At 40.7% G+C, this 14001-nt stretch overlaps 2 protein-coding genes across 2 annotated transcripts; one reads left to right on the top strand and one right to left on the bottom strand.

Moving 5' to 3' along the window:
• Window positions 1-1774: 1774 nt before the first annotated feature.
• On the bottom strand, window positions 1775-3650 carry LOC103973844 (RING-H2 finger protein ATL16-like). The gene has a single exon (XM_009388513.3). It carries the CDS (start codon window positions 2902-2904, stop codon window positions 1930-1932), a length of 975 nt encoding a protein of 324 aa, XP_009386788.2. The 5' UTR covers window positions 2905-3650; the 3' UTR covers window positions 1775-1929.
• A 6902-nt stretch (window positions 3651-10552) lies between these two features.
• Window positions 10553-11643, top strand: LOC135605385 (ethylene-response factor C3-like). Its single transcript, XM_065095413.1, has one exon. The coding sequence runs from the start codon at window positions 10709-10711 to the stop codon at window positions 11339-11341; it is 633 nt and encodes a 210-aa protein (XP_064951485.1). The 5' UTR covers window positions 10553-10708; the 3' UTR covers window positions 11342-11643.
• The last annotated feature ends 2358 nt before the right edge of the window (window positions 11644-14001 follow it).

Below are 14001 nucleotides of genomic sequence, written 5' to 3' on the forward strand. Positions count from 1 at the left end.
TGAGGACAAGCCTGCCACTGGTAGTCTCCATATTCACGGAAGTGCCACTGCATGGCCCCGGCCTCCAACGGTCGGGATTGGCTTTTTGATTAAAGTATGCTTCAGACACTGAGGCCAGCTGTCAAGATTCGCGATCCGGTGGGCCGCACATGGTCTCTGACGGCGATTTAACTGGGGAGAGAGGCGAATGGATCCGGGCCGTACGATGACGGATCCGATCCGTTAACTCTGACGACGATTTGACTCCACAGACATCAGATGGATCCGGGGCGTTAAATCTGACAACCGGAGCATTAGATGGGTCGGGTTTGTACGACCCCTGATCTGATCCGTTAAAATACGATTCCGATGGGTGACTTGACGGCGATTTGACTCCCCATCCCCGAAGACAAACGAATGGATCAGGGCCGTACGATGTCGGATCCAATCCGTTAAATCCGACTCACGGTCTCTGACGGCAGTCTCACGCGGGACAGACAAATGGATCCGGACCGTACGACGCCGAATCCGATCCCTGGCGCACTTCTGACGGCCGTGTGATGCCGGATCTGATCCGTTAAGTCCGGTCTCAGACGGGCTAATCAATGGTGCTTCACGGCGATTCGACTACAGACAAATGGATACGGGTCGTATATATCGGATCGGATCGGATCCGATTAAATACAGAGGAAAGAACAGGGCAAGTTATTGGTGACAAAGAAAACATTTTCTTGCAGATCTGTTCTAGGAGTTCCGTGGCCAGAAGACTTGGACTCCATTGCTGATTTCTTTCTTGACTTCATCACTGTGATCAAAAAAGAAGGATCTTTCATGGTGATCTCTAATTTCCTTGCAGTTTCCCAATGGCATTTCTGCAGAAGATCAGAACATTGGCTTTCTGAACTCTGAAGAACTGGCAGCAAGCTTTCTCAGTTGGATGAAGATAGTTAACTGAACCAGACTTCTGACAAGGATTTATAGAAAGAATCAAATAACGATGAGGATAGATCAAATTAGACAGAAGTGATTGGATGTCAACACATTCCATGAGAGCTGCAATATCAGTTATTAATGACCCGAGTCATTCTGACAGAGACTCGAGCAATCCTGTTGAGTCCTCCATAGACATAATGTGCAAAACAGGAAACTGAACCATTCTGAAGTCAGCATCTTCAGCATAATGTGATTAGCTGTGCGTCTATTTCATTCGGTATTTGTTGGCTCATATGGTTGGGAAAGAAGCAATTTGATGTCTGAAAGATATCGGTAATTATATTTTAGTTGAGTGGCACCCGGGAATTGTTTTATGTTAGGTAAGCCATCGTTTCTCATTCAAGATTCAGAAGGATCAATCAATTGATGCAACCATCCTCTCATTGAATGTTGCTACCTGTCAATATGACGATGTTCATGAAATTGCATTTAGATATTACTAGCCTTCTTCATGCTGGCCTTTAAAGGTCCCGCTGTCCACCTAAAAGCTTCTCTCATCTCTCAAAGAGAGGAGAGGAAAAAGAACTATGTTGCAGAAATTTATCGACATTATGCTGTTAAGTTTCAGAATTGGTAAGACAACATTTGGGGTATTCAAACATTTGGTGAGGATGAATGTAAGTGGTCTAATGTATAATTATCTAAGATTAGCTTCAAGTGTTATTCAGCATTTAGGCAATCCAATCCAACGAGCTTTGAAAATATTATTGATTCTTATTATAAAACAAATATTGAAGCTTCTTTGTTGGCTATCAGACATTATCAGCATTATTCTAAGCTTTTATGGGCAACAGTTTGAGCATGTTCATACCATAAGGCAAAAAAGAGAGATTTTTTGGGATCTAATGTGGCAATAATGCCACAAAGAACGCGCAAAAGATTGGACTATTAATTCCATAATCTACATTTTAAGTTGAAGTCCAATCTCTACACACCCTTATGTACTGACATGGAATTCTAATAGAAGACCTCCAATAACAAAGAAGCAAGGTTTCTCTTTGATCTCAGCTCAATTTGGAGGGGAAGGACAGCGCTGGGCGAGCTCGGGCCGAACGAGAAGAAGGACCTCTGGTATCTGCCAGAGCTGCTGCTTATCTCTCCGTTGACGTCTTGGAGATGCGAGTTCTGCTGCAAGATCTTCTGAAGTTCCATGTCGAGCTGCCTGTCACCTGAAGAGCCCATGGAGAAGGACCTCCTCATGCGCTGGACGCAGAACTGCTCGTCTTTCTCCCTCAGGTCAATGCATTCATCCCCCATGCTGCTAAGGTATTGGAGCTTCCTCCCCTTCTTGTGTCCCAATCTCTGCTCTGTTTTCCATGGAGAAGTCGTATTAGTGGTGGTGAGTGCTCCGACAAGATCACTTCCGAAGTCTCTTACTTCTACCACTGCATCATTTCTCCGGTATGGATCAGAACTTGGAACTAAAGCCATTAGATGATCAGTTGGAATCGGAGCTGTGATGCTCGACCTGCAGAGTGGGCAGTTGGCGTTGGCTTGAAGCCAAGTATCGATGCAGTCTATATGGAAGACATGGAAGAAATCAGGCAGCAGCTTAATCCTCTCTTCTTCATGGAATCCATTCAGGCAGACAGCGCACTCAGCAACGCTGTCAGCTTCTTCCCGATACCGAAAGGTTGGGATTGCCTGAATTGTCGATTCATCGAGGCCGAGTCCTTTGGCTGTGTTGGAGAAGGCCATGAATGGGCCAGCCCGCCGGCGGCGTCGTCGGGACCTGGAGAGCCGGCTGACGACGTCGGAGCGGTGCCAGTTCAAGCAGCACTTTATGACGAAGACGTAGTAGCTGAGGAGGAGGACGGAAGTGGTGACGATTCCGACAATGGAGATGGCCAGGATGGGGAAGCTGGTGAGTGAAGAAGGAGACGGTGGTAGAGGCCGTGACTTCAGGGAAGGGTGGAAGCTCTGAGGGTCCATCGAGGATGCAAAGGAGCTGTCTCCGATGAGCTCATGCACACAAGGATCAGAAAGGAAATCCGAGAGATCAGCTGAATCGAGTTGAATCCAATGCAGACAAGTGCTGTGAGTGCGTGTGTCAGGGATCACAGTGAGACACGAAATACAAGTGGAGTTAGAGGAGACAGGAAATACAACTGGTTCACGGTGGACTCACAAATGTAACTGTGTCTGGGTCACTGTAGATCATGGTGAGACAAGAAATACAAGTGGAGGTAGAGGCACTGGGAGACTTGAATTGAAGTGGGTAATGGAAGTGGAGGTTGAGAGCCTACATCTCTTCCAAGATGACTGTAACTGTGTCTGGGTCACTGTAGGTTTAGCAATGGAGATAAGCGGGGAATGTGGTGGAAAGTGTTGCAGAGATGATGCTGTCTTTCGCTTTGGGTTGGGTCCATGCAATAGGTGGTCGACTGATGTTGATGTGGAGGACTGTTCATCCAAAGACCACAGGAAGGAGACAACTCTCGAGTCTCATCAATGAACAAGGTAGAACTGCTGAGACAAATTTCTTTTGGCTGTGAAACAAGGTAGACTGTGGCGGTATAATAATATTCCTAAGCAGCCCATTGGAAACAGCTTGTGACTGAGTCCAACCCTGCAGCTTGTAAGTAATCCCTGTACATGAATAGATAGATGATGCATTGGATCAGTCATTGAGACGAAGTATAGAAGACAACAGAAGCAGTGTTGGTGCTATTTGTATGGCAAAGGAGGGGTGTTTTTCGTATCGAAGGAAAGAAAAGGAGGACAGGATGTGATGGTGGAGTTGACTGTCTCTTTAAGGGCATCATCTTTCCACTATCTTGATTGGAGAATATTCCTATAGTACATTCGAAGAAATATGAGTGTATTTTTTGTTTTTTGCTTTACTTTGAGGACAAATCAGTAAAGGATGATAGTTATTAGAACTTTAGAGTGACAAGAATAGATTTCATGAGTAAACGGACAAACACAACATTGCCATGCATCATAAGTATCTCTATAGCCTAGCTTCTATTTCTTCTTATGCTCAAAATAAAATTGCATTCATAATTTATACCATTAAAGTCAGCTTTGATTTATGTAATTCTAGAATGAGTGATCATATTCCTCTATTGTAATCAAGATTAATTTTTTTTAATCTATTCATGTGATATATTTTCAATCTTATATTATTTATTATACTATTTTTTATTATTCTTTCAATATATATAACAACAATTCAGAAAATTTCAACTATTTGGTGTTGATTACATGAACCTTTATCATCATTCACATCTATAAAAAGTTATATACTTAGTAAAGTTAAAAATATTTAAATTTTATTTGTTATTTTTATTAAAATATTTTTAGGTCTTCCTTCACTTCTCCTCGTATTATTAATATTAATTATTTTATCTCTTCTAACTATTTTATCTTTAGGTGTTTTAAGTATGTGCTCATATCATTATAAATTATTCTTTCTCATCTTATCCACTATCAAAGTGATATCTAGTTATTCACAAATAAAAAATATTATTCTTATAATATATATATTATATCAATATTATTATATATTTATAATTTATTATTCTATTTTATTCTTTATTTTGTTATTCTATGTGCGATCCTTTATATTATTTTATTTTATATTATTATTTAGACCATAGTAAGTATATTACTTACTGCTTTATACATAATTCTAATATTTCATTATATTTTTATTTATTTTTAAATATATTATTTGATATTTACATTATGTTTTCTTAATTTTTATGATAGACTATATATATATATATATATATATATATATATATATATATATATATATATATATATATATATATATATATATATATGTGTGTGTGTGTGTGTGTGTGTGTGTGTGTGTGTGTGTGTGTGTGTGTGTTTTGATATTTGTATTATTTTATGGTTGCATTCATTCAATTATATGAATATAAACTATATTAATAATTTTGTTGTGAATATATTTCTTAAACAATAAAGTTGGTAGAGAGATAATACAAATTTTATGTTTGGTTGGAGAATTACAAACATAAAATAAATTATATATCATGTCAGAGTTGCAGTGTGGGATATATTGGAAGAAGCTTGGCCAAATCATAGTATTTAGTTGGATCATAATTTGATTCCGTAGATATTAAATAGAAGGAAAAATAATTCCACTGGTGTCTGATTTCCCACCAACATATGCATTAATTTGAGCAAGAAAATAATTCACAGCTACCTGATTCTTGGTCCCAAAACCTAAGGGGTAAAGTTCCTATCACAAGAAAGATTAAGAACAAACACAAAATGCATTATCAAAAAAAGCCTATTGATAGAGTACTGTGGTATGGTGTTTTTGTTAATTTATTTTTAGATATCTATTTTTTTGATGTTTCGATTGCTTTTAAATGTACCTTTGTTAATCCGATTTTATTAACTTGGGAATGATCGTTATTTGTAATGAGATGAGTATGGAAACGAGATTTTTGATCCTTTTTTTAATGATTTTTGTATCATTTTTATTTAACATGGATTTAGTGAGGTAGATCTGATGTCAAAAGACAATTCATTGTCAACCCATATGTATATATACTTCATTCTCAATATCTCTCGTGTGTGTTGTTTTTAGTTTCAATACTCTTATAGAATCATTTATCTATTTCTGATTTCCTATCCATAATTGGTTGCTCTTTTTTTTGACTTTGGATATGACTCTATTTTTTCAGGAGAGTGTTATAAGCCTATTTGAAAGTAAACTAGAAGCTCAATTTAACTTTGGATTCATAACCTGACAGAGTTCAATGTGTTCTTTCAGATGAGAAGAAGAGCTTAGGTGTGTTGCTCGGGATGAGACATGGAGAATCTAAACCTTGTTGAATGCTGAGGTTGCAATCCACATTTTGACGGAGGAGTCCGATCCAATGTGGATTACTATCAATCTTGTGTGAGATATATTTTTTCTGATGAACTCCTTTATTGATGTAATAGTCTTTCATACGCACAAAAAGACTCACTAAAATACTAATTGGCTTGCAAATAACATGAGAGCAAGCAGATATTATTTTGTTTTGATAAGAGATTGTCGATTGGCCTTCTCCTAATATTTTTTTTTTACGTCGATATTATTGCAATTAATATTCGGGGCATATGATATACTCGTTATCTTACTTAATACATTTGTTTAAGTACTTTGGGATTATATATATTCATAATTTTCCAAAAAATTATGTGGAAGAATAGATGAAATATATTCAATTTTGTGCACATACTTTCTAATGAGTATTAAACTGAATAAACTCTCTATGTTTAGTGAGATTCGAACCATGAAATATTAGTAGTTGAAAATAATAATATATATTAATATTTAGCGTAAGCATCTTCTAGAAGAAGATAAACCTTATATCACGATGAGTAAGCTTCTTCTAGAAGAAGACAAGCCCTACTAATTAGGTGATCGACTTATGAGTTAAAAAGACAACTGAATCAATCATGATATAAACCAAATATAAGGAAACATTTGCTTTGACTTTGAATTGCATGATTTTTGTCATGGGAAAAGGAACCTCACTATCAGTTTCCTCCATTAATTAATTCCTATACTTTTTCTCTCCTTTTACATGTAGATCTTGTCAACATCTCACAAATCATACTAAAATATATACATGATTGAACTCAGATATACTTAATGCATAAACTATGAACACAAGCAGTTTGAAGTTGCGTACAGCTACCTCAAACAAATCAGAACAATAGGCTAGTCGGACTTGGCCACTTTGGGTTGCTCGATGACAGATTGCACTATTACCAACTCAGTCTACTAATTTTGTTTCAACGCTTCATGTAGATGAAAGGCAACAAACTCAAATCACCTGCCTGAGAAAGTCAACGGGAGGGGGCGGCTGTTTTTGACCTTCTGGCGAGCTCAAGAATCGCCATGGCCGCACCATCTTGACTTCTCTACTCAGCAATTATTTGGTTGAAGAGAAGTCAGAGAAATCTCGATGTCGATATGAAATGTCCGTCTTTGACCTCTCGTGGGAAGAACATTTCTTCCGACGAACTGTCCCCTTTGACTTTACCCTCACCTCATCTCTCTCTTGTATGGCATTCCCTTCCTCTCTAATGCTTTCGATGCATTCTAATTCAGATATGTACAAGGCAAAGAGAAGAGAACATTCTGAAGTCCACGGATCTGAAGGTTTCCAAACATGCGGTCAAAGGGGAACGACTTCTGGTAGTCAAAAGTTGACCAACTTCTAGAGAACGGCATGCGCTTCTCATCTACCGCACGTGTGCTTGCAGCGTTGCGTTGTGGGAGACTTAACGATGTTGTCAAAGTCAGCACTGCTGCATCGGTCAACCGCGTTGACAAGCTGTGGTTACTTAACATCGCATGACTTCTTTTGCTCAAAATTATTAGGCTGGATGTGGACGCTTGTTATTCATAAATGCTTCTAATTTATTGTGTATATATATATACATATATATATATATGAATTTTTTATAATAAAAAATATTCTTTCCTTAAAACCTCTACAAAGGTTGCACTCTATATAGTTTGACGATGTGAAATCATCGGACAAAGTCATTAGTAAGGTTAATATCTTAATTCATGTAATCAAATTATCTTCGACTATTTCCTACAAATCATCCTATGCATGATTCTTTCAGCATCCTATGTACGTAGGGTAGTAATAGAGAATCCATCCAACCTCCATATACAACACAACCTATGCCATCATGAATACTACCACCTATTACCTTGGATTAGTTCCTGCATGCCTCCCAACATTGCTCAAACCAAGTAATAATCATTTGTTAAACCTTGGACTCTCCTATGATTTCAGGTGATCCCATACCCTAACATTGAAAATTATCCTATCATCTAAGGATGGTCCAATCTTTTGCCAAATAAATGTAATCCCTAATACAATAAGACTGCAACCCTCGGTGTAAAGATGAGAAAGAGAGGAGGAACAGTGCTTGTGCTGTCTCCTTCTATCCATAGAGCCGAGTAGATCCCACACACACAACAGATTTCTTGGGTGTGGGATAAGCATGGAGAGCATTAAATATGTGCAAGGATTCTGAGACAGATGATCACATTATTTGTCTTGGGAAGCATGCAGTAGTGCCCATCTTCTCCCAGTGAGCAAAAAGAAGAATCTTAGGGGGGGCAGGACTAATCATTCAGCCCTTGTGATCGATCCCTTTTTAACAATCCTCATGATCACTTGTTTGACAACCGCACATTAAAATTGTGACTGATGGGTTTATATAGAAGAATAGATGCCCAAGTTAGATTTCAGTTCGTATACGGGTTTGGAAGGACTGGACTCCATACGATTCATTAATGACCAAATCCAATAAATTAAGTTAGATTAGACTGATCGAGCAGTGATTAATGTGGATGTAGATATTATGCTGAGATCTTTCCGGAAGATATTATGTCCTTTTCTTTTTCTGTAACTAAAGCTTTCATGCTTAGTGCACGTTCGCATTATTCGATCCTTTTCATCAGATCTACTTTGCGTTCTCTACAGTCGTGGTGATCGACAAAGTCATGTTGTTCCCACCACCTGTTTTGCGTGAGAGGATTATGAGGGGAAAGGACAGCCGTTGGGTCCAACATACTTGGGATATAACTTGTTAAAATGTCAATCAATATTGGCAAAGATTAATCGAAATGAAGCTTCAGTGGGGGCATTTTTGCCGGTTATTGTGCATGGCATAGCCTACCATTTCTCCTTTTATATATGCATATTGCTATACTTTTTTCTCTTTTGCTTTGACTTGCTTGTTGAGCCGAAAACGTGGAATCAGATTGCTAGTCATCAAATGGGAGTCTCCATTGCCTATGTTTAGCCTTGCAAGTAGCATGGTCACATCAACACCCCTCTTCTTTTAAGATCAAACTTGTACGAGATGTGAGCTACAGTGGAACTCATCGTTGAGTTTTTACCTTTCGAGAGTGCCGATCACGTGTGAGGACGACTGAAGCTGCTTTTGATTCATGCATGTGAAGACCATGGGTGGAGCTCAATAAGTGTGCAGTTTATTGCTTCGGTCGTTCCTGAGCACATCCTGTTAAAGAGATGACAACTTTGCAGTAGTTGACTCCATCTCTGTCTCCTGGTGTTTGTATTGGAGCTGTCCAAGTCCGATCCAGTAGGCATGGACATGACGGGAATGCGAAGTTGCTGTTGACACCTACGTACTCCCTCATGCAACCTGACAAACCTCAACAGTGGCTAATCGGACTTTGCTCGATTTATCCATCACAACCCAATCCTGATAAGAGAGTACTTGCTACAGCACCCAAGGAAGAATCAACACCCTCCCACCGCATATCAACAGTGGAAGAAGATGACAGCAGAAGCTTCACGGCAAGCAAGCTTCCCTTGAAAGAGGACGGCGTTCAAAGTTTCACGTCCCCAAGTAGAATTCCCTCCTCCTATATTCTTCTTCTTATTATACTACTTCTTTTTGTGATGTCAGCCAACGCGAGGCTCACTTTGTCGCCTTCTCATCAGCAATCAACGTTGGTCCAGATTAAACTAATCCCTGTCCATTTCATGCGTGGATAAGAGAAGGACGGTTGGTAGCGTGCTGTTCTCATGTACTCCCTCCCAATACCAGAATATGAACCTCCAAAGGAATTCCAAGTTACACATTTAAACTCGATGCATCGACATCATATGAATCGTAATACTTAGATCAGTTCTCCTGGCTCTGCCACATCTCTGGAGAAAACAAAGTTCACTGCGTGCTCCTCATGTGGTGTTAATAATTGGTATGAAGTATCGACTTACTATGACTGCGTTGAAGCTGTGACCAAGTAATTGTCTGAACCAAATGACAAGTCAATGGAGGCACACGTCCAACTTAGTGCATCTCTCATGAACAAAAGTGATCGTCAGCTATAACTCAGTTTTACCTTGTAAATTCAACCTCTCTTCCTATAAAACTGATCCCAAAGTTGGTCAATTCGATGACATTGTCGTGGGTTCAAACATGAGAGCCCCACAACAATGAATTCCCGGATGCCGCATCTTTAATTTCTATTACAAAAAAGTTAGATTTTTAATCATTAATAGGCTAATAATTAGGTCTATATATTCAACTGCCCACTTGGACGGGTGTTGGGGTGGCCAACTTTTGTGAGAGCTCAGATGTCCCACTGGAAAAGGTGTCAACGAAATACATATGCCGCCAAATCGTACTCACTCAGACCCAAAGTGCATCATTCACCTCAAATTAATGACGGGATTTAAAGGTCGGACTCTAATAACAACAGCAACAATAACTAGGGTTGGTAAAAAATAGCATCTTCCCATTGGCGGCGAGAGTCGGGACCCCCGTGGAGGACCAATCAAAAGCGTGGGTGCCCTACACGTAGGCCCGGGCAGGCAACGAATGACGACATCGTTATCGTGCACGCAAATCGGACCCGCCCGTGGCCGTTGGATGCGATCATCGACCGCTGGGATTGTACTTGATCCCGCCCAGCGGCCGGGCGCGGGCCGGGTTGGTGACGTCGCCCTATTTTGTCTCATCTCGCCGCCGTACGTCAGCTGCCCACGTGAGCGCCCCGAGCACGCCCGGCCCCGCCCCTCATGAAGCCAACAATAAAAATCCCCGCGCCCCCGTCCTTTGTGCCAGCCTCGGTCAGACTTGCCTCGCTCTCTTTGCCTCATCCCTTCCATGTCTCTTCGACCCTCTCCGGTATATATCTTCCCCGCCCCTGCGCTTTCTCACGCTCGATAGCGAACCCCGCGACCCAGGCGTGCATCTCATGGATCCTTCCAATCTCCACTGTCGGAGCCACGACGAGTTCTCGTCGGAATCCTCCGGCCGGTCGCCGGACTCCCTCCCCTTCAACGTCAACGACAGCGACGAGATGGTCCTGTTCGACATGCTGGCGGAGGCCACCGCCCCCAGGCCCGACGAGGCCAGGGACGGGGAGGCCGAGTCGAAGAGCAGGGACGAGGAAGGGCTGCTGCGGCGGCGGACGCCGGAAGATCGGTGCTACCGCGGCGTCCGGAAGCGGCCGTGGGGCAAGTTCGCGGCGGAGATCAGGGACTCGACCCGGAACGGGATTCGGGTGTGGTTGGGCACGTTCGACACCGCGGAGGCCGCCGCGCTGGCCTACGACCAGGCGGCGCTGTCCATGCGGGGGCAGCTCGCGGTGCTCAATTTCCCGGTGGAGCGGGTGCAGGCGTCGCTGCGGGAGCTGGAGTGGGGCAAGGACGACTGCTCCCCGGTGATGGCTCTCAAGAAGAAGCACTCCCTGAGAAGACGGCGGTCATCGAGCATAAAGGACAAGGTGGCGCCGACCAGGATACCGAATGTTCTGGAACTGGAAGACCTCGGCGCAGACTACTTGGAGGAGCTCCTCAGTGTATCGGAGCCTTCAAAACCATGGTAACCCTTCTCCTGCTCTCCACCGCTGCCATCTCACGCCCGGAGGACCTCATCATTTCCTCCTCCATAATTGGAGAATCCAATCACCTGCTCAACCTACAGCCACACTCCATGAAACTCGGATCCAGCTCCCCCTCACCATTTTTTATTCTTCTTCCCCTCTCCCTCCCTCTCTCTCTCTCTCTCTATCGAAAGCCCCCATCAGATAAGCAGTGCTGCATTATTATGCGGGCCCCGAAAACGATGTAAGAAAAGATGTACATGTCTGTTTCAGATCCATTGAATCCACGGGAAAGTTGAGCACGACGCCTTTGCTCTCTTCACATCATATCGATCACCAGCCACTGTTCATCCCCTCACATACGAAGCCTCCTTTACGGGAGGATTCTTACGCATACCATATCTGGTGCCCATGTCAGCATCCTTCCAACCCTACATTACATTTCATGAACTCATTTCTCACTACCACAAATGGCATCTTGTGGCATATAATTATTGGAGGATAATATATTTAATGCTTCTTAAAGGAGCTTATCTAAAAAATGGATTAGTTAGACAGCTCAAGCACTGTGCAGCTTATAATATAATCCCACAAAAGCTGATCTGATAACTGTCACAGACTAATAAATTCTGGTTCACCAAACGAGATCTATTTCACAATCCAACATCGAATATATACTGTAAAGAATAACGGTTTATTCTTTTCATCGAGTTGATCGACAAAGGTGTGCCGATACATGGGTACATGGACGGACAGCAACTCCTTATTTTAGTGTGGCCTTCAGGTTCTTTTACAGTGGCCATTGTCGTGAGACCTCGTCAGATACCTCGGTGCACTTGTTCCTTCTCATGATCAAGCTCTTGGTTCATGATTCTGGTAAAACTCAAACTTCTTTTGCGGTAAACGCAAGGTTTTATCTTCCTTTCTTTATCCATTCTTTCCAGAAGAGAACTGGACATGTATTGGCTGAAACAAGCATGTGTCTGCAGAGATATATAATTTGAACAGCAGCCTATCCAAATGTGTTGGTCAGAAATGGTGTGGACGAAAAGAAGCTGCCTGGAACGTGAGTTATCTGGCGACTCGACATGGTGTTTGATGAGTCCACATGGTCAACATGACCAGGTCAAAGTTCAGGGGCCGTTGACCTGTTACTTTGAAGTTAAATGTTGGACCGGGCTTGATGGACCAATGCATTTTATCGACCCTAATCTCGTTTACATACGTACATACAGTGTGATCATATGGTGCATGAAATATTATTTGATAATCCAACTACAGCTATCATGTCGAGCATTGTGACATTTAGAGAGGAAAAGGAGGTAAAATTTCAGTGTCTCCTACCTATCCTGCTTCAGTTCGAGAACGAAAAAAACATTTGCATCTCGTATCTCACTTTAGGACGATGACAAAAACATTCTTATCTCGTATCTCTCTCTTCGGTCATTGTTGCAAAACACTATGGCAGTGGTGGTGTCTTTGGTGAGATCATTACTCATAACTAGCTTAAGAGTTTAAATTTAGTTCCATACTCAGTACTTTCTTTATGCATTACACTGATGTGGCATGTTTAATATGCCCTAATTTGACTCTCTTAAGTCCAAACCAATAAAAAATAATAATACTGATTAGTAAGGGGATGATAATGATGGGCATATAAAAGAGGATTAATCATACATGGAGACAACTTGTATGTTGTACGAGAACACATGCGATCCATGGGAAGAAGAAAGATAAACACATAAAAAAACATGTTGTGACTAAATCATGACAAAATAATTACACACTTGATCTAATCCGCATAATGATTAAATTGTTTATTGTTCTCAACCTTCGATTTTAGTGGTTCGATGAATCCAAAAGCCTCGCACTCGTCGATCGCAAGTCATGTTTGAACCGCAATACATCGATTGTTTTGTGTGTGGGTTTGGGTCTGCGATATAAATGTGGCTTTATGTATCGTCTTAACATCTATCTTTTCAACACTATATTGAGAAAACTTCCGTTTATCCCTACAAACATGTCTAATATTTCATATAGTTCTTAGAATATGATACCCTTGATGCTAATGTTTTATAGATAGTCCTTCAACAACAAATATGTGATACCCATGATGCTAAATTCCATTGGTGAATTACTATAATGTTGTTTCACTAATTGATATTTTTGCTGTTTTATCTTAATCATCAATTTATCTAAATTATCGGCTTTACTTAATCATTAATTTACCGTAAAGTCAAACTCGATTCCAAAATTATTTGAGCTTTCAAATTGTACGTAACTTTAAGGTTAAAACTAAGTATTGTCTATGTTATAAGTAAAAATTGATTTCAGTATGTGCCAATTAAATTTTCTGAAATTATTGACCATCCCCTTGGGATATTATTGATATTTTCTTAATATAAAATTATTGGTTAAAGAAAATTAGATTTTTCTCATAAAATATCTATTTTTTTTATTTGATGTATTTAATTTTCTCTAATATCCTAAATATTTTTCATCAATGCCTTTTTCTTTTTTGATAAATGGCTTCCATCCCATCGTTTGATTTTTCTTTTGGTTTGGCTCGTCATTATCATCTTTTTTCCCTTAGTAAAGGCCCCATTGATTTCATCTTGTCATAGTTCCACTCTATTATATCAAATTGTGATCAACGAGAGATA

Source organism: Musa acuminata, chromosome BXJ2-2 (assembly GCF_036884655.1).
Source record: "Musa acuminata AAA Group cultivar baxijiao chromosome BXJ2-2, Cavendish_Baxijiao_AAA, whole genome shotgun sequence".
NCBI classification, from domain to species: Eukaryota; Viridiplantae; Streptophyta; class Magnoliopsida; order Zingiberales; family Musaceae; genus Musa; species Musa acuminata.

Coding starts and splice junctions, on each gene's coding strand:
- LOC103973844 (XM_009388513.3), bottom strand. CDS start 2,904: ATGGACCCTCAGAGCTTCCACCCTTCCCTGAAGTCACGGCCTCTACCA.
- LOC135605385 (XM_065095413.1), top strand. CDS start 10,709: ATGGATCCTTCCAATCTCCACTGTCGGAGCCACGACGAGTTCTCGTCG.